The 25341-nt window shown below is 43.4% G+C and overlaps 1 protein-coding gene across 2 annotated transcripts in view; it reads left to right on the forward strand.

Moving 5' to 3' along the window:
* atp11a (ATPase phospholipid transporting 11A) overlaps positions 1 to 25341 on the forward strand; it is a 140973-nt gene that overhangs the window by 64956 nt on the left and 50676 nt on the right. For both annotated transcript variants that reach the window (XM_059970596.1, XM_059970595.1), the window contains 4 exons: positions 11744 to 11907; positions 19724 to 19795; positions 22888 to 22961; positions 23187 to 23290. In XM_059970596.1, the coding sequence (XP_059826579.1) occupies positions 11744 to 11907; positions 19724 to 19795; positions 22888 to 22961; positions 23187 to 23290 (414 nt within the window). The remainder of the gene's footprint in view (positions 1 to 11743; positions 11908 to 19723; positions 19796 to 22887; positions 22962 to 23186; positions 23291 to 25341) is intronic.

Raw genomic sequence — 25341 nt, forward strand, 5'->3', positions numbered from 1 at the left:
CAACGCCAGCTTAGAGGCTGCACCACAGCATCTCCGGTGGAGTGCACCAACTCTGCCCCTTCTCCTGTAAAATTCAGAGATTGACATTTATTATCACAGTACGTATGCAGTATACAACCCTGAGATTCGTCCTCGTACAGACAGCCACGGAACAAACACCATGGAACTCATTCGAAAAAAATATTAAACACGCAACACAGAGAAAAGAACAAGTCACACAGACGGCAAAATACTGGTGAATGGCACACAACATATTAAACATTAAGCTGCTGAGTCCTTGGAATGGTCTTAGAATGAATGCTCAGTTCAATTTAGCACTGTGTGGCTTGTTTACTACAGAGCCCGTCCACGTTAAAGTACCCCCATTAAAATTGTGCAAGATAGCAATAAAAGAGTAACCAGACACACACAACAGGAACTACAGAATCTGCTTAAGAGCAAGTCCAATCCACAAACCACACCGATCAAACTTTGCCCCAGATGCAAGACTCCTGCTCTCAAATGCAGCAGACGGTGCTGAACACCCACTCGTCTCCTGCTCTCATCTTCCGTGATTTCAATCTTGCTCAACGCAAGTAGTGGAGCTGATCCTGGGTTTGTGTTCCGCCATTAGGCTGCCTGTTCCGTTCCGCTCAAACAGGCAACGCCGCGGCTTGAGGCCTTGATCTTCATACAAAGCCACACAGCTCCCCTGCTGTCCACCAATAAAGCAGTGAGTCGCACTTGTAGTAACTAACCTGGCACAGCTTGATCTGTTTTGCAAGGAGAAATGGGTGAAGCTAATAGAGACTTATCCAAAATGACTTCTGGCTGCAGTAGCTGCGGGAAGTGGTTCAACTAAATACTGAGCAAAGGGAATGACTGCTTTTGAACTGCTGACGTCTCAGTTTTTGAATTTTTACTTCTTCATACTTTACAATTTTCCTTGCTTTTTGGGCTCTGCTGTAAAAAACGGAGCATGTGATTCACAAGAATTCCTTGTTAAGTTGATCAAAATCCCTGGTTGTAATACTCATTTATGTTAACAAGGACTGGGAGCTGAATGCTTTTATAAGGCACATGTGTATAACAAAATAAATAAGTAGTGCAGAAAGCATGGAAGAAAGAAACTGAGTGCGGTACTGTTCATGGATTAATTGTCCATTCAGAAATTTGATAGCGGAGGGGAAAAGCTGTTCCTGAGACGCTGAGTGTGTCTCTTCAGGCTCCTGTATGATCTCCTTGGTGGTAGCAATGAGAAGAGTGCATGTCCTGGGTGATTGTTGGGGGGGGGGGGGGGTGGTGCCTTCTTAATGATGGATGCCACTTTTTAATGGCAGCGTGTTGTTTTGAAGATGTCCTCTGCTGGAGAGGCTATCCTTCCTTCCAAATACTTGTTTCCCTCATCACTCAGAATCCTCTCTATTGGGCTGACTGATTCACGGTTCTCAGGGTACTCTTTGAATAAATGCACAACATTAGCCACTCTGCATTCTGCAGCCAGCTCACCTGCCACCAACAAAGACACACATTTCTTCTCGAGTTTCTCAGTGTTTGTGGGTGTACCTGATCAAATCCTGGAGATTTACCTACCCGTTTTTATTCTTTCATGGAGAAGTCAAACAGCATGGAAATAAGCTGTAAAGCCCACTGTGTATTGCCAACCATCAGGTGCCCATCTCCACTCTCCTACTTTCAGTCCCCTGCTGTGGTTTCAATTGCTTACCTAAAATATTAATTAAATGCGGCGAGTGTCTGCCTTTCTTATACCCCTGAAGCACTGATCCAGATTTCAAACCCACAACAGTACAGAAAGAAGTCCTTTTGCTTGTGATGTCTGTGCCTACAAAGATGCCATATTAAACTTGTCCCATTTGTCTGTATAAGGTCCATACCTCTTCGTCCCCTGCATGGGTGTGACTATAAATACCTGTCAAACACTGTGTGTGTGTGTGTGTGTGTGTGTGTGTGTGTGTGTGTGTGTGTGTGTGTGTGTGTGTGTGTGTGTGCTTTACTATTTGATAGTTTTACTCTGAGGGAAAAAGATTGACTGATTGACATTCTGTTTCCTACCCTATCTATGCTTCTCACAATTCTATAAGCTACTCAAGCTCGAGTACCCCAATCTGAAATTCCAAAATCCAAAAACTTCTGAAATCAATTGCTTTTGAGCGCTGGCATGGTGTTACAGATGGCACGTTCCACGAGGCGGCGGAAAAGTCCCAGGTCTCTGCGTCCCATGCAATTCAGACAAGTGACCTCACAAACGTAATGGCCAGAAATTAATGAAAAATAGCAAAACAGTGCATAAGGTGAAAAATGAAGATCTTCATCGTGTATTGAAAGTAGATGTGTCACTGTTGGAGTGAGTATGGGCCACCTAATGGTATGTTGATGATGAAGAAAGCAAAGATCTATCATGATAAACTGAAAATTAAGGGTAATTGTGAATACTCAACAGACGGGTTGCAGAAGTTTAAGAAAAGGGATGACATTAAATTTGTGTTCATAAAGCATCTACTAATCCCAAAGCAGCAGAGTAATTAATTGAAAATGGCAAGATCGTCACTGATGGGAAAAGTCTACATGGCTGAATTATTTCATATCTGTGATGACAGTCTGCTTACAGGTACTGCAGTCAGTCAGAAATCCTAATGATCCCAAGCTTTCTCGTTGTATATTTAAAAGAAGGAAACACTTGCAAACATTTGGGGAAAAGGGGTACTCGCCCTGTGTTAGGCTTCCCCTCAGCATCTGGAGACGTGAGGTCCTGCAGATGCTGGAGATCTGAAGCAACACACACAAAATGGAGGAACCCAGCAGCTCAGGCAGCATCTCTGGAGGGAAATGGCCAATACCCTAAATCAAGTTTGGAATGAAAGCAGGCAGAAGCCCAAACAAATGCTCCTCTACGTTAGTGAGACCGGATGTAGTTTGGGTACTGCCTTGTCGAGCACCTTTGTTCTGCCTGTCACAAAAGGGAGCATTTCAGTGGACAATCATTTTAATTTTATTTCTTGTTCACATTCTGCCAGACCACGACCGTCTTTACTGCCTTGATGAAGCCATATTTGGGGTGCAAGAGCATTCCCTCGTATTCCATCTGGGTAGCCTCCAACCTGATGGCATTAACATTAATATCACCCCTCCCACATTTTCTATTAATCTTCCTCCACCCCCCCAACCTCACGTTTCCAAAACTACTGAACTTCAGAATCAGGTTCATTATTACCGGCATGTGTTGTGAAATTTGTTAATTTAGCAGCAGCAGTTTGATGCAATACATGATACAGAAGAGAATAATAATATTGAAGAAATAAATAAGTAAATCAATTACATTATATGTACATTGAATAAATTAAAAATCATGCAAAAGAGGTATTATTTAAAAGTGAGGTAGCGTTCACGGGCTCATTGTCTATTCAGGATTCAGATAGCAGAGGGGAAGAAGCTGTTCCTGAATCGCTGAGTGTGTGCCTTCGGGCTTCAGGCTGATGGTAACAGTGAGAAAAAGGCATGTCCTGGGTGCCTTTCTGAGACACCGCTCCTTGAAGATGTCCTGGGCACTTTGTAGGCTAGTACCCAAGATGGAGCTGACTAGATTTACAACCCTCTGCAGCTTCTTTCAGTCCTGTGCAGTAGCCCCTCCATACCAGACAGTGATGCAGCCTGTCAGAATGCTCTCCACGGTACATCTGCAGAGGGTTTTGAGTGTATTTGTTGACAAATCAAATCCCTTCAAACTCCAAATGAAATATAGTCACTGTCTTGCCTTCGTTATAACTACTTTGATATGTTGGGATCAGGTTAGTTAGTTCCTCTCGACACCTAGGAACTTGAAACTACTCATCCTCTCCACTTCTCATCCCTCTTTCTTCATTTCCCACCCGCCCACCAATCCCATCTGGTTTCACCTGTCACCTGCCAGCTTGAGTTGCTTCCCCACCTCCACATTCTTGTTCTGGTTTCTGCCCCCTTCCTTTCCAGTCTGGATGAAGAGTGTCTGTCTGAAACATCAACGGTGCAGTAGCCCCACGCATCGGCTGTGTGGCTTGTTGAGTTCCTCCAGCATCTTGTGGCAGAGGATGACTTATAGGGTTGTCTTTGTAAAAAGAATCTCATGATGGTGGCGGATTGCGAGATTGGGGCTTGGGTCTGCACTGAGTTATGTATGACAATCAGGTTGTGAAAATGGGAGGTATGATAGCAAGTTCCATCAGCTATATAGCTCAACATACAATCAGCCCTGCTTATCCGTATGCGTGAATTCAACCAACCGCAGATCGGGAAAACCCGGATGTTCTCTCTGCAGCACTCGTTGCTTGAGCATGTACAGACTATTTTCTGTTGTCATTATTCCCTAAACAATACAGTATAACAACTATTTACATAGCATTTACATTGTATTAGGTACTATAAGTAATCTAGAAATGACTTAAAAGTACAGGCAGTCCTCGGGTTATGAATGAGTTCCATTTCCGAGTCCGTCTTTAAGTCGGATTTGAAGTCGGAACAGGTACATCCGGTATTATTTCTTAGTATATAGTACAATTTTACCTTTCTATGCATTTAAAACACTTAAGAAACATATGTATTTCAATAACTGAACCACTGCATTGCTTGGTAATGTAGCTTTCATCTGGGCAGGGCCTTTCACATTCTCCATTAAAATTGCTCTGATCGTTGACCGACTGTAGCCTAACGCTTTTCCAATGACCGATGGTGTTTCACCTCTTTCCGATCGCTTTATTACTTCCACCTTATCTTCGATCGCGATCGTGATTATTTTCGTGAACAGAAACACTGCGGATTCAGAGCTCTGCCGCCGGGTCCTAATGTCCACTGCATGGAGACATGTTAAATAAAGTCCGGGGTTCTGCTGGGTCCTAAAGACCACCGCACAGAGCATTCACGAATTTTGGTATCTGCGGTGGGGGGGTTCCCGGAACCAATCTCCCACGGATAAGGAGGGCTGACTGTATATTGTAATTTCCTAACTGCCAAACACCAATCCCTGTGGTATCCCACTGATTAAACACTGCTAACCTGAAAAGGATCCAATTATTTTTACTCTGGTAACCATTTCTCAATCTCTGTCAGTATGATGCTCCTGATTCCATGTGCTCTAACCTTGTTGGCCAACGACCTGTGATGCACCCAAAGACTTGCTGAAAATTTAAATTATTATTTTAATTTTCTATGCAAATGCAGTCCTGTCCCTCAGCATTCTCTCCGTTAGTTTCACACTATTGACCCATGTAGTTCCAGCTTGTCTTTGCTCTCTCTCTTCCCTCCCCTCCAAATAATAGAGCAACATTAGCCCCCTCCCAGTCTTTGAATTCTTCACTAGTGGTGGCTCTGATACCTCTTGCCAAAGGGTAGTGAATCTGGAATTCTTCGGCACAGTTGGTTGTGGAGCCCAAGTCATTGGGAATATTTAAAATGGAGATTGATAGGTTCTTGATTTATAAGGCTGTCAAACGTTACGGGGAGAAGGCAGGAGAGTGGAGTTGAGAGGGAAAATAAATTAGCCAAGATCAAATTGTGGAGCTGACTCGATGTCTTGTCACCCAAGCAAATCTCTCTGCAACGGCCTCTGCAATTTCTCTTGCCTTCCACAAATTCTAGTGATGCACTTGGTCAGGTCCTGGACATCCAGGACCACATCCATCTTGATGTGCTGTAAGGCTGCAGATGCCTCCTCTGTTAGAAATCTATTGTTTTGCAGCAGCAACAGTGTAAGGTATAAAACATTTACTGAAAGTTAGGATAAGAAATATAAAAATAAATAGTACAAAAAGAGAGGAAGGTAGTGAAATGGAATTTAAAGACCATTCAGAAATCTGATGCCTGCAGGGAAAAAGTTGTTCCTAAAACAACTTAACATAGAATATAAAACCAAGGAGATAATGCTGAGTCTTTATAAAAACACAAGCCCCATATCTGAGAAAGGATGAGGTCTCATTGGAGAGAAACCAGAGGATTCTCAATAATTCCAGGAAAGGAGGGTTTAAAACATGAGGAGCTTTTATCAACTTTGGGCCTGGATTGTTGACTGGAATTCAGGGGAATGTGGGGGGATCTCATTGAAACCTACCGAATGTTGAAAGGACTAGATAGGGTGGATGTGGAGAGGATGTTTCTTATGTTGGGGGTATCTAGAACTAGAGGGCACAGTCTCAAAATTGAGGGGTGACCTTTTAGAACAGAGATGAGGAGGATTTCTTTTTAGCCGGAGAGTAGTGAGTCTGTGGAATGCTCTGCCACAGACTGCGGTGGAGGCCAAGTCCGTGCATGTATTTCAGGCGGAAGTTGATATTTTCCTGATTGGTCAGGGAATCAAAGGATATGGCGAGAAGGCTGGTGTATGGGGTTGAGTGGGACCCGGGATCAACCATGATGGAATGGAGGAGCAGACTCGAAGGATGAGTGCCCATCCTCAATGTCCTCAAAAACATCTCCACTTGGTTCCCTTATCTCTCGAGTGACCATGATTTTCTCCTCAGTAAATATTAAAGAGAAATCTCATTAAAATTTGCACCCATCTCCAGTGACTCAAGACATGGGTGGCCTTGGTGATTTCGAAAGGACCTTGCTCACCTCAGCCATGCTTTTAGTTAAAAGTTCAAAGTAAACTTATTATCACCCAAGTGTGCATAGGTTATCATATATGATTTATTTTCTTGCGGGCATTTACAGGGAAAAAGCAATACAGATGTATTTTATGAAAAACTATCCGTAATCTCTACTTAGTGTAATTGGTCACAAGGAAAATGCTGCAATCTATGATAAGCAAACAAAGAACAAAACATTTAATAGTGGGATTTGCTCAAATCAGCATGCATTTATGAAAAGTGTCTGATTAATTTGTGGAGAGGTCTGGAGGGTTATGGACTGTATGCAGGTCAATGGGATTAGTGGAATAAAGTTTCAGCACAGACCAGAAGGGCTGAATGGCCTGTTTTCTATGTTGTAGTGTTCTGTGGTTTTATGTGTAGCTGGATGACACTAGTCACATCTCAGAAACAGACTCTTTGGCCCAGTTAATCTGTGACTTCCAAATCTGTCCCTACAACTCTGAACCTTGAGTTTCAGCAACCTTCTCATAGATCCATTGTTGCATCCTTTCCTGCTTGCCTGTGATTCCACTAATGGGTAACCTTGTAGAGGAAGGTAAGATCATGAAGGTCACAGATAACGATGATAACCAGGAATGGGAATCAAAAACAAGAGGGTGTTGGTTTAAGGTGAGGGGCAGTATCTTCATGCAGAGAGTAGTGTCTACATGAAATGTGCTGGCAGGGGAAGTAGTTGAGGTGGGTACAATAGCAATATTTAAAAGACACTTGAACAGGCATATGGAGAGGAAGCATTTTGGCATATGGGCCAAAAGCAGGCAAGTGGGACTAACTTCAGTGGGCATAGATGATATGGCCTGAGGGTCCTGCTTCTGTGCTGTGTCACTCTTTGACTGACTGAAATTTTGTCCCCTCAAAATCATTAGAGTTTCTGCTGAGTGCAGAGTATTCCACAAGGGGGCAGTACAGCAATCCAGTTGGCCCAGAGGAAGCAGTGACCTGTGCAATGGGCCCTAGAAACTTGGTGTTTGTCAGGAACTCAGTCCAAAACAGGAGTACAGAATGCACTGCGAATATTGCTCAAATTAGGACATCTTAAATAAACCTGCTATATGTCCTTAGGGGGACAATAGCACTTATCAACATTAATGTGTCTGCTTATTCCATCAGTCAGTTTATGATCGATTGCTCCTGAAATCTACCATTGATTCACTAATTATTATGCTGCCTGTGTAACAATGTTTTAAAAAATCAACTTTGAACTATTAAATTACTTGTACAAAAGTCAGAGTTGTGTACACAAGAGTAATCCCTTTGGTTCATAAGATCCAATGAGCCTACATGTACACTAATCCTGTTGGCCTGCATCTTTGGTGTTCGAACATTACAGCGCAGTACAAGTGCTGCAGCTCGCAATGTTCCGCCAACCTTTTAATCTCCTCTAAGATCAATTTGTCCATCACTCTGCGTTTTTATTTATTACCACTGATAACCCCCCCCCCCCCATACTTCAATCACCTTAAAATGTTGCCCCCTTGTGTTAGCCATTTCTGCCCTGGGAAAAAGTATCTGGCTGTCCACTTCAAACTGTGTCCCTTATCAGCTTGAAGACGCGTATGGCCAGATTTGGGAACAGCTTCTTTCCAACTGTGCTAAGACTGCTGAACGGATCCTGTCCCGGATCTGGGCCGTACCTTCCAAATATCCGGACCTGTCTCTCGGTTTTTCTTGTACTACCTTACTTACCCTTTCCTATTTATGATTTGTAAGTTAAATTTTTATTATATTTACTCTCAATTTGTACTCCAGGGAGCGCGAAGTGCAGAACCAAATATCACTGTGAAGGTTGTATCAATTGTTTGGTGACAATAAAGTAATAGTATCTGATTGCACCTTGTACTCTAGGAGCACATTGCAGATATTAACCACTCCACGGAAAAATACTTTGTACCTTTTGATACCCTTTATAGCTCCAAATTCTTACTGATACCTCAATGACCACTATACGTGTCAACATTTACAATGGGCCCCACGGTAGCAAAATGGTTAACGTGACGCTGCTACAGCTTGGGGTATTGGAGTTCAGAGTTCAATTCTGGCACCGGCTGTATGTTCTCCTCGTGACCATGTGGGTTTCCTCCCACAGTCCGAAGACATACCAGTTAGTAGATTAATTGGTCATTGTAAGTAGTCCTTTGATTGTGCTAGGGTTAAATAGGTGAGTTGCTGGGTGATGTGGCTCTTTGGTCTGGAAGGGCCTGTTCAGTGTGGTATTGCTAAATAAAGAATAAAAAAATAAATCAACCCAAGTCCTGATTCTTGGAGTCATAGAACACTACAGCACAGAATCAGGCCCTTTGGCCCATCTTGTCCATTATGAGCCATTAATCTGCCTTTTCTGATTGACCTGCACCTGGACCATTTCACTCCCATTCATGTACTTATCCATATTTCTCTTAATTGTTGAAATCAAACCCACACCCATCACTTCAGCTGGCAGCTCGCTCCACACTCTCACTACACTCGGAGTGAAGTTCCCCTTAAGCACTTAATTTTTTCCCCCTTTAACCTATGACCTCTGGTTGAGGTCGCACCTGACCTTAGGGGAAAAAGCCTGCTTGCACTTATTTCATATACTCTCCTCCCCGCCACCCCCATAATTTTGTATCCCTTCACTCCTCTATGTTCTAGAGAGTAAAGTCCTAACATCTTCAACCTTTCCATATAACTTAAGTCCTCAGGTCTGGGCAAAATACTTGTAAATTTTCTCTACACTCTTTCAGTCTTATTTACATCTTTCTGTCAGTAGGTGACAATATTCCAAGTTAGGCTTCATTAACGCCTTATACAATTACAACATATCATCTAACTCCTGCACTCAATACATTGATTGGTGAAGGCTGTGTGCCAAAAGCTTTCTTTACTGACCCTAAAATGCCACTTTCGAGGAATTATGGATCTGTATTCCCAGATCCCTCTGTGGACTCCTTGGTGCTGTACCACTGGCTCACTGTGTAAGGCCCCCCCACCGGCTGGTCCTCCCAAAGTGCAACGCCTCACACTGGTCTGCATTCAATTCCATTTACGATTTTTCAGCCTATTTTCCCAGCAGGTCCGGATCCTGCTGCAAGCTTTGATAGCCTACCACGCTGTCCACTACACCCCTAATCTTGATGTCATCAACAAATTTGCGGATCCATTTTACCATATTGTCATCCAGTTAGCACCACAACAGACCCAGCACTGATCCCTGCAGCACACGCTAGTCGCAGTCCTGCAGCCAGAGAGGTAACCCTCTACCACCACTCTCTGGCTTCTCCCACAAAGCCAATGTCTAATCCAATGTCATACCTCAATGAATACCAAGCGACTGAACCTTCTTGACCAAAGAAATTGCTAAAGTCCAAATGGACAATATCCACTCCCTTGACTTCATCAAATTTCCTGGTAACTTCCTCAAAAAACTCTTAAGATTGGTTAGACATGATCTATCATACATAAAAGCCATGTTGACTATCTCTAATCAGTCCTTGTCTATCCCAATGTTCCTATATCCAGTCCCTTAGAATACCTTCCAATAACTTTCCCACTACTAATGTTAGGCTCACTGACCTTTAAATTTATTCTGAGATCTGAGATATGCCTAACGTCTCCCTGGCATCCAGGAGTAAAGTTCTCATCCACAGAACCTCCTTGCTGTTCGCCTGTCACTACAGTTCACCTCTTCTCCCCTCTTCCCTCCTGAGCCACAGAGCCAGGCTCAGTGTCAGACTCGACTCGTACGTGTTGGGAAATCTGTGACCTTTGAGGGTCTGTCACTTTACAGTCCCTTCAAATGTTGCAGCATCTGACATTGCCACACACTAGGAAGGACGTGATTCACTGGAGAATGCGCCAGGATGTTGTCTGCATTTCAGCCATGAGGAGCGACGAGAGAGGCTGGGTTTGGTTTACTTGGAGTGGAGAGGACTGAACAGTGACATGACAGAGGGATTTTGAAGGGTTTATAGACAGGGAGGATGACTCCTGGTTATCTGATGCACGAGGGGGAGCACTTTCATGTAGAGAGATCACCACTGGGGAACTGCCTTGTCTCCAGATGTCAGAATGGATCACCATCACCTCCCTCTGGTGTACCTCCTCCTCCCCTTTCAGCCATGGTCTGCTCTCCTCTCCCATCGGATCCCTCTTTCTTCAGTCCTTTACCTTTACCACCTATCACCTCCCAGCTTGTACTCTTTTCCCTCCTCCCACCTTCTTATTCTGGCATCTTCTTTCTTCCTTTCCAACCCCGATGAAGAGACTTGTCCAGGGATGTTAATTGTTTATTCCCCTCCGTAGATGCTGCCTGACCTGCCGAGTTCCTCCAGCATTTTGTGTGGTCTCTGGATTTCCAGCCTCTTCCAGAATGTCTTGTGCTTATAGAGAGCGTAAAGGAGCAGCGTATACAGGCAAAGTGTAATGTAGTGTGGAACGGCAGGCGGGGTAGATCCAAGATGCTGCCCATGTCGTCAAGGATCATGATCTGAAGAACAAGTCCTCTTAATCAGGACATTCTATACTCTGTCATCCTCTCGATACCCAGCACTTAGATTGGGCCTACTGGAGGATTCCCAGCTCTTTAACGCGTGGTCGTGCTCCACATCCAGACACTCCCTGTCCAGCAGCACTGGGGCACCGTCACCAGAAAAACTGCAAAGGTTGAAAGTGGCCCATCACTAGCAGCGGACGCCTAACGAATGCTGAGCTTGACAGCAGCGGCTATTTCCTGGGAACTGGTTGAATAAGAATATTGTCACAGGGTAGCCGGGCTGGGAGCTTGCTCCTGAACAGCCTACTCGGTGAGTCTCTCCAAATGTCGTGGTGTGTTCACTGAATAGTTTGCCATCCAATGGGGCTGTTATCTGTGTGGGAAGTAGGCACTTCCTATTACTTATCCTGATGAGATATTAGAAGAAATAGTGAACTGAATCATTCTTTTACATATCATCGGCCTATTGATACCATCACCTTCCAGTTCAAGCTCTGTTGCTAAGGAAAGAGCCTTTATAGTTTCATACTACACAGATACATTATAAGGATAAATAAGTGCCCAATCTCTGGGACAAAGTAGGGTACAGGGCAAATGGGGTCATGTCCAATCACTACTTAGTTGGCCGTCATTAATGTGGTTGTTTTACTTCCAGGGAAGAGAGGAGCTGTTTTTCCGTGCACTTTGTCTTTGCCACACGGTCCAGGTGAAGAAGGAAGACCAAACTGATTGTCCAAAGCAGCGCCAGGAATGTCGGAGATCCTCGGTTTATATTTCCTCCTCACCAGATGAGATTGCTCTGGTGGAAGGTGTGAAGAGGTACTGAACACAGTTATAAACAGCATGGGAAGGAGGGTGGTGGGGGATTGTGTAAAAGATGAGAATGCGCAATTTTTCCTTGTCACTGATGCAGAACACACACTGAAATTGTGCGGAACATTCAGTTTTGAATATCCGAGCTCTTCGTAAGGAAACCTTTGTGAATTAGTCCTGCAGTTTCCATTTATTATATGATTGAACTTACTATACACATACTGTATTCAGAATCCACAAAGTAAGTTCAAATAATTGGAACAAATGACACTTTTAACCTTTGCTGAAAATGAAGCACTGACATCTGCCATTTCCAAAACTTGTTATTCACAGCTCAGTGCTTTCCAGAGAACTGCCCCATCTCACAGACCACTGCTCCACAAATTACCAGTTTATCTTCCACTTCTGAGATATTTAATTAATAGAATCAAGATCTAATCATGTGCTTTGCTTGTTTGTGCCAATTCTGAAACTGCTTAGTATGAGGGGAAACCCAAATGTTTGTGAAAAAAGGTTCACATTTTTTTCAAGTCAAATTTAGCCAAAACCTGATGGGCATTATAGGTGCAAACATTGAGAGCTGTATGCACCTTGCCAACCCAAGTTCCTTCGGTGGGATAAAGTATTTGATGATGGTGAGTTGCCCCTCTTCTGCTGCTGCTTATTAGAAATTTATAGCCAACACCTAGGCCACCCTTAACCATGTCTCCTGCATTCCCAAAATGTATCTCTGCAAAATCAGATGCTAACACGGTACATCTCCAAGCATTGATCTGCCACATGTACTTAGATACTTTATTGATCCCAAAGGAGATTAGTGTCACAGCAGCATTCGCAGGTATGCAAATGTTAGAAGAGATGTAAGAAGAATAAATTTTTAAACAGTATAACGGGGGGGGGTCATCATTAACCCCGGCTGACTCATTGTCGAGCCTAATGGCTGAGGGTAAGAGTGACCTCATATAGTGCTCTTTGGAGCAGCATGTTGTCTTACTTGTTGAAGGGACCAAGAAATATTAATTGTTGTTAATTATTAGTTGCCCACATTCCATACCACTGGACTGTTATCGTGGTCCTCAAATATATTTTCATTTAAACCTGATCATAAATTGATAGAATCATAAAACAGGGAACCAGGCCCCTGCGGCCCAACTCATCCAAGGTGCCTCTACATTAGGGAAAAAGCTGTGACGATCCATCTAATTCGTGCTCTTCATGATTTTATAAACCACCTTTATCCCTGCCTCTCCAGTCTCTCCTTATAACTCACACCTTTCCGTCTTGGCAACATCCTTGTGAATCTTTTCTGCACTTTTACTAGCTTATTCATGTCATTCCTATCATCAGTCTGCCAGAACTGAACATAACACTTCAAGTATCTCACCCATGTCTTGTACATCTGTTCTGTTAGTCCCAAATCTTGTTCTTAATGCTTTGTCTGATGACTGCAAGAATGTCATACATCATCTTCACTCTTGTCTCTCTGTGTTGCCAGTTACAGGGAAGTGTGTGCTTGTATCCCACACATCTGTTCCACAACATTTTCCAGGTCCTGTCATTCACATTCATACATCCCAACCTGTTTTATAAATTGCATCACTTCATACTTCTCTGGGTTAAATTCCATTTGTGATTTCCTGGCCCAATTTCCCAGTTGATCTAGTATTGCAGTAACCTTAGTCAGTTTTCCTCACTGTCCTCTATATCATCAATCTTTCTTGCTTTTCTATTCTCCTGCTTTGAATATCCCTCATGTTTTCTCACATTTACTGTCTGCATTGTTTTTATTCCTCTTTCACACCTTCCTTCCTATCCCCTCCCCTCTGTTATCTTTCACTTCCTCTCTTGCTCATTTATTCTGACTCAGATCTGCATCTCTCACTGCCTCTCTTTAACTCTCCTTTTGTTTTTTTCTGCCCATTCCTCCTTACTTCTATCTCCCACCTCTTTCCTCATCTCCTATCCCCTTCTCCTCCCTTCCCTCACCTCTCCCCACCCACATTCTCAATTTACACCTTTTCCCCATTCTCTTTTCAGCTGTTTTCCTCTTTTTCTACGTTTCTCTCTTTCTCTCCTCCCCGTCTTTCCCTTCTCCTTTTCCTTTCTTCCTCCTGCTCACTCTTTTCCTTCACTCCATGCTATCTCTACCTTTTGACCATCATGTCCTTATAGTTCTAAACCATAGACAATAGGACCTTTGCCTTACAATGCCTGTACCAACATTGATATTAACATAAACTGTACATTGGCTAAATCCTTAAATTTATGCATCTAAGTATCCCTTAAAAATTGCTATTATGTCTGTTTCCACTACCTCCCTGGCGCCTAACATTTTGTCTAGATGAAAAAAAACCATGTCACATAGATCTCTTAAAACTTCCCCCTCTCACCTTAAAGTGTATGACCAATCTGTCCTGAAAAACTGTCTCTGACTGCCTGCCCTGTCTATGCCTCTCATAATTCTATACACTTCAGTCTCTGCTGTTTCATAGAAAACTCCCCTTATAGCAAGTACACTCCAATCCAGGCAACGTTCTGGTGAACCTCTCCTGCACCCTTTACAAAGCCTCCACATCTGTCCTGTAAAGTGGAACAAAAACTGGCCACAATATTTCAAATGTATTCCAACCAAAGTTTTATGCAGCTGAAACATGACTTCCCAATGTTTATAAGACCATAACCGTAAAACCATAAGATATAGGAGTGAAGTAGGCCATTCAGCCCATCGAGTCTGCTCCTCCATTCAATCATGGGCTGATCCAATTCTTCCACTCATCCCCACTCCCCTGCTTTCACCCCATACCCTTTGATGCCCTGGCTAATCGAGAACCCAGCTATCTTTGCCTTAAATATACCCAATGACTTGGCCTCCTCAGCTGCTTGTGGCAACAAATTCCACAGATTTAGCCACAAATCCCTTAATAACGTAGTCCAGGTCTTTGACGTACATCATAAAAAGTAACGGTCACACCACCGACCCCCGTGGAACTCTCCTGGTAACCGGAAGCCAGCCAGAATAGGATCCCTTTATTCCCACTCTCTGTTTTCTGCTGACCAGCTATTGCTCCACCCACACTAGTAGCTTCCCTGTAATTCCATGGTGAGCAGCCTCATATGCGGCACCTTGTCAAAAGGCCTTCTGAAAATCCAAGTACACCAAATCTACTGCATCTCCTTTGTCTACCCTGCTTGTAATTTCCTCAAAGGTCTGTGGTAGGTTTGTCAGGCAGGATCTTCCTTTCAGGAAACCATGCTGGCTTTATACTCAACACCCCAGCTAGTAAATACAGATGTGCACTAACCCACCCTTATCACCCTATCTACTTGCATTGCTACGTTCAGGGAGATAAAGACTTGCACACCAACATCAAAGGTTCTGTATTCTTTCTCTTCGAGTTTGACCGCCTAAGTGCATCATCTCACACTTGTTCTGACTGAACCTCTTTGACAACCCTCCTCACTATCTAAAACTCTGCTATCTACAAACTTACTAATCAGCACTCCTACACTTTCATCCCAATCATTTATGTATACTGTGCATGCTCCAGTCTCCTTTCTAAACACAAGAGATTGCAGGAAGTCTGGAGTAACACACTCAAGTTTCTGTAGGAACTGAACAAGGCAGGCAGCAACTATGGAAAGGAATAAACAGTCTATGTTACTGGCTGAGAGCCTTCATCAAAGCTCAAAGTTCAAAGTAAATGTATTAAAGTACATATATGTCACCATATTCAACCCTGTGATTCATATTCTTGTGGACATTCATAGTAAATACAAAAAAACCCAATAAAATTGATGAACCATTAAACAACTAATGTGCAAAAGACGTCAACCTGCAAATACAAAATGAAATAAAATAATAACAAATACATAAGCAATAAATATTATAACGTGAGATGAAGAGTTCTTGAAAGTGAGTTCATAGGTTGTGAGAACAGTTCATTGATGAGGTGAGTGAAGTTATCCCCTCTGGTTCAGGAGCCTGATAGTTGAGGGGTAATAGCTGTTCCTGAACCTGGTGGTGTGGGTCCTGAGGCTCCTGTTCCACCTTCCTGATGGCAGCTGTATGGTTCAGGTGGTGGGGTCCTTTATGATGGATACTGCTTTCCTGCAACAGTGCTCCATGTAGATGAGCTCAGGGGTTGGCTGGGCAGTATCTACTACTATTTGAAGGCTTTTCCATTCAAGTGCTTTGGTGTTTCCATTGCAGGCCATGGTGCAATCAGTCAATATTACTCTCCATTACATATGGAAAGAAGTTAGTCAATCTTTTAGATGACATGCCAAATCTTTGCAAACTTCTAAAGAAGTAGAGACACTGCTGTGGTTTATTTGTAACAGCACCCAGGACTGATGCTCTGAAATGATAACACTGAGGAATTTACAGTTGCTGACACTCTCCATCTCTGGTCCTTGGCTGAGGACTGGCTCATGGACCTCTGGTTTCTTCCTCCTGAAGTCAATAATCATCATCTTGGTCTTCCTGACATTGAGTGAGAGATTATTGCTGTGACCCCATCCAGCCAGATTTTCAATCTCCTTCCTGTATGCTGATTCGTCACCACCTTTGATTTGGTCAGTGTCAGCACACTTAAGTATAGCATTAGAACTGGAGCGGAAGGGGGAAGAAGGCAGAATAAGGTGATAAGGGAGAGGAAGAAGTACAATCTGGTCAGGTGAAGGGAAAGGTAACTGGGAGGGGGATCTGTTGAATTCTTGTCTACGGTATTTAAGCTTTAACTTGCTTGATTGATTATTTCATTTTAAATGATATTGCCCGTGGCAATTAACAACACCACAGGAACCCATTAACCCCTAATGCCCTTGCAGTTCTCTTCATTTAGGTTCCCCGACTTTATACAGAATAACCTTTCATCGGTCTCCTTTCAAAAGGAATCCATCCCAGTCTTGCCAATTGCCTCTCCTTATAATTAACCCTTCACCCTTCCTTGTAAAACGTCCTGCATACCCTCATTTGTGCTTACATTCATTACTATAGCCAAATGAGTTAACTGTCCCTTATATTTTAATCATTTTATTAAACTGCTTTGTTGCTTCCTGAGCTTAGTAAATTAAAGCAGGAAGAGGACATGTGGCTCCTTGCACCTGCCCTGATGTTCATTGAGAAAGTGGTTTCCGATTTGATCTGTAATTTGTATGATTTCCTTAATTCCCACAAAATCTATTGATCTTAATCAAGATGATACAATAAACAATTTCCCATCTTGCCTGTCCCCCTCACTGAATCTTGTTTGTCTCTGAGTTTATCTATTACTTTTCTAAACACCAGTGATTACAGACCAGCATTCACTTTATCATACAGACATTCATTCCAGGCATCAATCCAGTAATTCCACACTTCACTAACATCAAGGCAAGTATCTTTTTCAAGTGCAGAGACCAAATTTACACATAATAACCAAAATTAAATCTTTCCAATGCTCCTTGCAATTCATCTAAACTTCCTGACTTTTGTATTCCAAACACCTTATAGAGAAAAGTCTAACATGTTTGTTCAGGTGTTGATGCAATGTAAACTTGTTCCTGGGCTGAGGGGTTGTCTATCAAAGTTAAAGTAAGATTGGACAATATTCACTGGGATTTGGAAGAATGAGAAATGAGACCCAAGATTCAGTGGTATTAACAGGGTAGGCTAAGTCTTTGACTTTGGAGGCCAGATCACTGGGTACACCTAGAGCAGAGATCGATGAGTTTTGGATTAGGCAGGATGTCAAAGGTTATGGGGAGAAGGCGGGAGAATGGGGTTAAGAGAGGAAAAGATAAATCAAATATGATTGGATGGATTGAATTGCTTAATTCTACTCCAATGTCTTATGGCCTATCCAGCATTCTGAAAAATTGCAACGTCCCAACTCTTAAATTTTGTGCCGCTGTCTACAAAGGTAAATGTGTCACATATTCTTCGCCAGTGCTCTGAATTGACAGCACAGGTAATGGAGAGCGCAGCACAGGTAGCACAGTGGTTACTGGTGATTAAAAATCGGGGATTCTGATTCCGATTCAGTTCCCTCTGATTCAGTTCTCTCTGTGACTGTGTGGGATCCCCCCCCCCCCCCCCCCCCCCCGCATTCCAAGGATGTACAGGCTAGGGTTAGTAAGTTCTGGACATGCTACGTTGGCACTTGAAGCATGACAACACCTGTGGGCTGCCCACAGCACACATTCGGACTGTCTTGTCATTGCCACAGATGACGTGTTACACTCAGTTTCAATGTACGTGTGACAAAGTTTATCTTTTAAATCTTTTCTTTCATGTCTTGTGTCCTGTGGGACAGGATTTATGAATATTTGGAAAGGGGGGGGGACAGTCATCAACATGGCGTTGTGCAGAGGAAATGCTGAATCGGTAATTTGGTGAGGTTTTTGAGAAGGTAACAAAGTCGATTGATGAAGCAGGGCAGTAGGTTTCGTCTATATAGGCTTCAGTAAGTCATTTGGAAAGGGCCTGCATGAGGGATAGTACTAGCTAATGGGATCCATGTTGAAATGGCTAATTCACTCCAACATTGGTACGGTGATAGGAGGCAGAGGTTGGTGACAGGATGTTCTTGTGATCAGAAGTTTGAACAGTGACATGGGGAGCAGTACTGGGCCCTTTTGTTGATATACAGTATATTTTACTGACTTGGATGTCAATGTAGAAAGCAGTATGATTAGGAAGTTGTGAATGAGGCAACAATTGAAGCTGTGGATTGCAAGGATTGTCCTCTGCTGTCAGAGGGAGACAGCTCATTTGGAAAATTGGGCGGAGCTTCAGCAATGGAATTCAATTCTGACAAGTGTAAGTCAGGATGTGTTTTGGGAAGTTACATGAGATAAGATCTATGTAGTACACTAAGGAATGTTGAAGAACAGACAGACCTAAAGGGTCGAAAACATAGCTCTCTGAAAGTAGCAACATGGGCGACGAAGACAACAATTGGCACACTTGCCTTTGTAGATTGCGGCATGGAACGTAAGAGTTGGAATGCTGCGTTGCAATTTTTCAAAAGCCAGAAGAAATAAGAGCAGAATTAGGCCATTCAGCCCATCAGATATGTTCTGCAACACCATACTTTGTGCTAGTCTGATTGTCACACTGGAGGGAGGATGTGATTGTGCTGGGGATACTGCAGATGGAATCACCAGGATATTGCTCCTAGATTGGAGGATTTACAATATTGGGAGAGATTAGATATCCTGGGGCTGTTTTCCCTAAACTGAAGGAGGCTGAGTGGTGACCTGGTAGATTATGAGAGTCACAGGTAGGCTAGATAGCTGAAATCTTTTTCCGTAGGAGGGGTATCTAAAAAGAGAGAGCATATGTTTGAAGTAAAAGGAAGAAGATTTAAAGAGGATTTGAGGAATATTTCTTCAAGCAGACAGTGGTTGATATGTGGAACATGCTGCCTGAAAAGGTGGTGGAATCAGATACATTTAGTCAGACATTTAAATAGACAGGGCAGAGAAGGACACAAGAGAAGGACATAATGGGATTATAGTGTGGATGGGTCAGCATGGATGTGAAGGGCTGAATGGCTCACCTCTGTGCTGGATGACTCCATATCTTGAGGACTGGTCACACTTAGGCCAGGATCAGCTGTGGAGAGCAAATTCGGCTTCCTGAAGGGGGTCAAATTATCGAGTGCATTTTCACAACAATCCACCAGTTTCACGGTAATAATCAGCTTGTGGATTCTTTAAGTCTGATTTTGAATTTGAAATTTCCTTATCTATACATGTAATGGAACATCTTTATATATTTCTCAGTGATGGTCATATTTCTTTGGGTCAAGTAACTAATTTTGTTTTAAATTTTCAGGTATGGATACACATTTCTGCAGCTAAAAGACAATTTTATGGAGATTGAGAATGCAGAAGCTATACTTGAAAGGTATAGTATGTGCAGCTTGAAACAGGGAAACCAATTTTAAAACAAATTCTGTAATTACGGAAACTGAAGGGGGAGATATGTCACAGTCTGCAACTGCTACAACTTTGCAGTTTTTAATTCTTTGCCTCAAGATTGGGGGCACATTTTAAAGGCTTAGGCCTACAGGTATAAACTTTACAAGTTTAGAAATGTTTAAGAGATAATTTCAGAACCTAGTGAGTTTTCGGGTCAATATCACCACAGTACCGAGGGTGCTCCTGGGCCGGTTTAAGGTCAGCACCCAGGGAGCTCTCAGGCTGATTTAAAATGGCACTGAGGGAGCACCTGGGCCTTTGCCAGTTGGTGTAGGGGTGACCGCATCCAGGTTCTTCAGGGAGTGTTCCTGGGTACTGTCAGGCTGATGCTGGGTGGTGCTGAGGGAGCTCCTGGTTTGACTGCCTGTTGTTTTATCTGGAGAAGCGGAGGAGAGATCTGATAGGTTTATTAGATTGAGGGGCATAGATAACGTATCTTTCCCCCTGCGATTATTTGTGGTCTCTCGATGAGGAAGTCAAGAACCTAGTTGCAGAGGGAGGTACAGATGCGCAGGTTTTAATGTTTTTTGATTAGTACTGAAGGGGTGATGGTGTTGAATGCTGAGCTGTAGTTGATAAATAGCAGCCTAATGTAGGTATTGCTGTTGTCCAGCTGGTCCAAGGCTGAGTGGACGGCTGGCAAGCTGAATTCACTACTCTCTGCAGCTTACAAGACAATGATGCAACCAGTCAGGATTCTTTCAACAGTGCAGCTGCAGGAGCTGCCAGGGAGGGCTGCAGGCAAAACTAAAGCATGTGTCTGAATCTGACCCTCACCCCTCCCCTACTGCCTTCCTACCATCCTCCTGGTTAAGGTACAGTCTCTGGAAAATAAAATTGAAGATCTCAGCGCAAGCTTGCAGTACATCAGAAACTATTGTGCACTCTGTTTCACAGAGACATGGCTCACACCCAGCACTCTGGACATAACACTCCAGCCCGACGGCTTCACCTGCCGCTGCATAAACTGGATAGGTAAAGGCAGGGGCAGCAGCCTTTGCTTCATGACTGATTCATTGTGGTGCACAGAATGAATGATTGCAGAGTACATTCCACCAGTGGCAGACATCAAGCTGAGCACCACGATCACCAGTTATGAGACAGCACGACCTAATGCCTTCCCGATTATTACATGGGACTTCAACCAGACCAGCTTGAAGCCTCAGACAGACTACCACCAACAAACTACCTGAGGAGCCAACATTTGGGCCCTGTTACACCACAATCAAAAAAGCGTACTATGCCATCCCACGCTCACACTTTGGCAAATCCAATTACGTTGCAGTTCCTTTCTGCCACCATTTAGGAGAGACTGAAGATTGTAGTATCCATTGTGAGCATGCCAAAGATATGGTCAAGGGAGGCTTACCTTGACTGTATGTTGGAGGAGCGCTTACAGGACTATTTGAATAGATGGACTGATCCGTATTTGGGGATTCATCTTCGGATATGAATGAATGTGCCTTATCCGTCAACAACTTCTTCAAAACCTGTGTGGATGGGTGTGTGCCTTTGAGAACATCCAAACGTGCCCAAACCAGAAGCTGTGGATGAACACATTTGCAGTCTATTGTGATGTTCAAGATCGGTGAAACAAGAAGTTCAGGTACAACCTGCAGAAGGCCATCGTGAGATTGAGGAGGTAATTCTTACGAAGTTAGAAACAGAATTGGATGCAGAACCACTGTGGCATGGTTTGCATGCCATTACTTTCCTATAAGGCACAACCTACCAGCATACCAGGCAAACAAGAAGCACACACAAAATGCTGGAGGAACTCAGCAGGCCAGGCAGCATCTGTGGAAAAGAGGACAGTTGACATATCAGGTCAAGACCCTTCATCAGAACTGAAGTGAAGAAAATGATGAGTCAGAGTTAGAAGGTGGGGGGAGGGGAGGAAGAAACACAAGGTGAGAGGTGAAACCGAGAGGGGAAATTGATTGGTGAAAGAGGTATGTGGCTGGAGAAGGGACAATATGATAGGAGAGACCATGGAAGGAAGAAAAGGGGGAGGAGCACCAGAGGGAGGTTGATGGCCAGCTAAAGAGATAAGGTGAGAGAGGAAAAAAGGAATGGAGAATGGTGAAAAAGGAGTGGGGGGGGGTTCATTACTGGAAATTTGAGAAATGATGTTAATGCCATCAGGTTGGAGGCTGCCCAGACGGAATATAATGTGTTGTTGCTCCAATCTGAGTGTGGCCTTATCACAACAGTAGAGGAGACCATGGACTGGCATGTTGGAATGGGAAGTGGAATTAAAATGGTTGGCCACTGGAAGATCCCGCTTTTTCTGGCAGACGGAGCATAGGTGCTTGGCGAAGCGACCTTCTATATAAGGCCACGATGCTTCATTTTCTGATGAGCTAAACACCTATGATGGACACTTTGACAGGGAGAATAATACTCATCTGTGCATCCCTGTGATCTCTGCCTTGGAGGTGGATGTCAGAACATCCTTCAAGAGGGTGAACCCTTCCAACACATCAGGCCTCAGTGGTGTAACTGGCAGGTGCTGACCTTCTGGCTGGAGCGTTCAAGGACGTTGTCGAAATCTCACTGTCAGTTCCATAATAGGCACGTCTGCCTCAGTGATTATCATCTGGAAGTGGTTGGTTGTGGCTGAAGTTATCTCCTGCCTAAGCGAAGACCTGGACCACTTCAATTTGCTGACTGCCACAAGACGCAATCTCACTGGCTCTCCACTCGGCTTTGGATACTGTTACTACAGCATGGATACTACAATCCTCAGTCTCTCTGAATAATAGGAAGGCTGCTGTTTATTGATTATAGTAGTTCAGCTTTCCAAGCCATTAATACTAATCAACAAGGTTCGAGACCTGGGCCTCTGTAACTGGATCCTTGACTTCCTCATTAGGAGACCACATCTCTTTGTCACTGACAATCAACACAGGCACACCTCCAAGACGCTTGCTCAGCCCAGTGTTGTACTCTCGGCTTTCCACTGTACCTTAGTACTTGTGACAATAATAAACCGATTTACCACTTTATCTTCCCAAGGTATGAATTGCTCGAAATATTGAACTTCGACTCTGTGAGACGGAGGATGAGCGTCATCGTTCGATCAGAATCGGGTGAGTGGATTGGACGGAACGCAAATGCATCAGGAAGCCTATGTTACACGGCCTATGCTATTCTGTAGGAAACTTTTAGTATTTATTTTTGAAACTCGTTTCGGTGAATTCAGTACTCCTGTCCAACCTACCTTTTCAAAATCCATTGTTGATCATCTGTGCCCATGAGTATTTCAACCTGTCTTCATGTACTTCGATAACTTTTATGTTATTGTCTTTAACCAGGAGAAATAATACTGTTCTGTAAAGGAGCTGACTCGTCCATTTTTCCCCGGGTAAAGGAGGGAAAGCTTGAGCTGGTCCAGCAGCGAGTACAACGTAATGCAGTGGTACGTCAGGGCAGCGCTGCACCATTCCGATGTGTCGTGCATTGGGATTTCTAATATAGACCTGCTTTGCCTAGCTTAGCCTTCCAGATTAAAATGGGGGCGTTGAAGAGAAGGTTCGGCTTTGGCTCAGTAGGGTTTGTGTATTGTTGGTGCTGTATTGGAAAGACAGCAATCCTGAGCCGAGCTCCTACAGTCAAATCTGTCGGCAGAGTGTTGCAGGGAGAAGGAGATCATGATTGCTGCCATTGTGAGGATCCAGTCAATATATCTGGCAAATAGTCATTCCAACGTCATTCTTCCTAGGTCTATAGTCTCTGGTAGAAAGCATTATAAATAGGTGCAATTCTGGGATCAACTGCATCTGCTTTCCATCATTGCATCTGCTACCGCAATATTGGTGTTGCTGGAATGTCAAGCTTCCGGATTTTGGGTTTGATCTGATGAAGATTCTTTGCTCTATCCTGTTGGTTGCAACCTGTGTCCTACAAATGTAATTCTCACCACTTCCATTATCTTCACTTGTTCCAACTGATACTTGCATTTGGTAAATGACATTAGAGTCATAGAGCAGTGCAGTGTGGGTCCTTTGACCCAATTATTCCAATCCAACCCTGGTGGCCACCCAAGCAACACACACATAATGCTGGGGGAGCTCAGCAGGCCAGGCAGCATCTATGGAAAGTACTGTCGCCGTTTTGGACTGAAACCCTTCAGCAGGACTGGGTTTGGGTTTTGGCCGAAACATTGACTGCACTCTTTCCTATAGATGCTCCCTGGTCTGCTGAGTTCCTCCAGCACTTTGTGTGTGTTGCTCAGATTTCCAGCATCTGCAGATTTTCTCCTGTTTATGGTGGCCACCCAGCGAGTCCCAATTTCTTGTGATTAGTCTATCTTCCTTTATGCCCTGCCCCTCCTGTACCTATTCCAGCACTTCCTAAGTGATACTTTTGTACCTTCCTCAACCACTTCTTCTGGCAACTTGTTCCATATAATCACCACCCTCTGCATGGAAAAGTCCCTTTTAAATCTTTCCCTTTCACCCTAAATATATGCCCCTAGTTTTTGTACTCCCTTACCCTAGGGAGAAGAACATTGGCATCCACCTTATCTATGCCTCTCATAACTTTAAACATTTCTAAAAGGTTGTCCCCTCACTCTCCAACATTCCAAGGGGTGAAGACCTAACCTGCCCATACTCTCCCTATAACCAAGTCCTTCTAGTCTTCATAAAAACCTCATAAATCCTTTTTGTACTCTTTCCAGTTTAACCACATCTTTGCTCTAACAACATGACACAAGCTGTATACGGTACTTTAAGTAAAGCCTCAGCAACACGTATAACTGCAACATACTGTCATAACCTTCCAGGTCTACCTATGCCACCGTTTTCAATTAACTATGCATTAGTATTTGTAAGGCGCTCTGTTTCATTACACTCCCTACCATGTTGGTTTGACTTTCCAAAGTGCATTATTTTCACACTCCTCTGTATTGAAATCCATTTGCCACTCCTTGGCCCAGTTCCCTAAATGATCAAGAATCACTTGCAGTCTATCATAACTTCCTTCACTATCAGTATCACCACCTAATTTTGTGTCACCCACAAACATACTAATCAAGTTTTGTGCATTGGCATGCAAATTATTTATAAAAATAAAGATTAACAAGGACCCCCAACGCTGATGACTAGTGCCTCAGGGACTGACCTCCATTCCAAGAAACAACCTTCAACCACCATTTTCTGTTTCCTACTTCCAACCCAGCTTTGAATCAATCTAACTAGCTTTCCCTGGATTCCTAACCTAAAACCAATCTTGCAGACGAGCCAACCTCGTAGGACCTTGTTGAAGGCCCTGTTAAAGTTCAGATAGACAACATCCACTGCCCTGCCCTCATCTACCTTTTTACCTTCCTCTTCAAAAAAAAACTCTAAAATTTTCTTCAAGTCCAATTAGTCAACATTGACTGATTTCCAATGGCAAGGATGTCATTTGTGAAGACTAATAGTCCAGAAATGATTTTTTTTCTCAGTTTTAATGCCCAACAAATAT

The sequence above is a fragment of the Hypanus sabinus genome, chromosome 5 (assembly GCF_030144855.1).
Source record: "Hypanus sabinus isolate sHypSab1 chromosome 5, sHypSab1.hap1, whole genome shotgun sequence".
Lineage (NCBI taxonomy): Eukaryota > Metazoa > Chordata > Chondrichthyes > Myliobatiformes > Dasyatidae > Hypanus > Hypanus sabinus.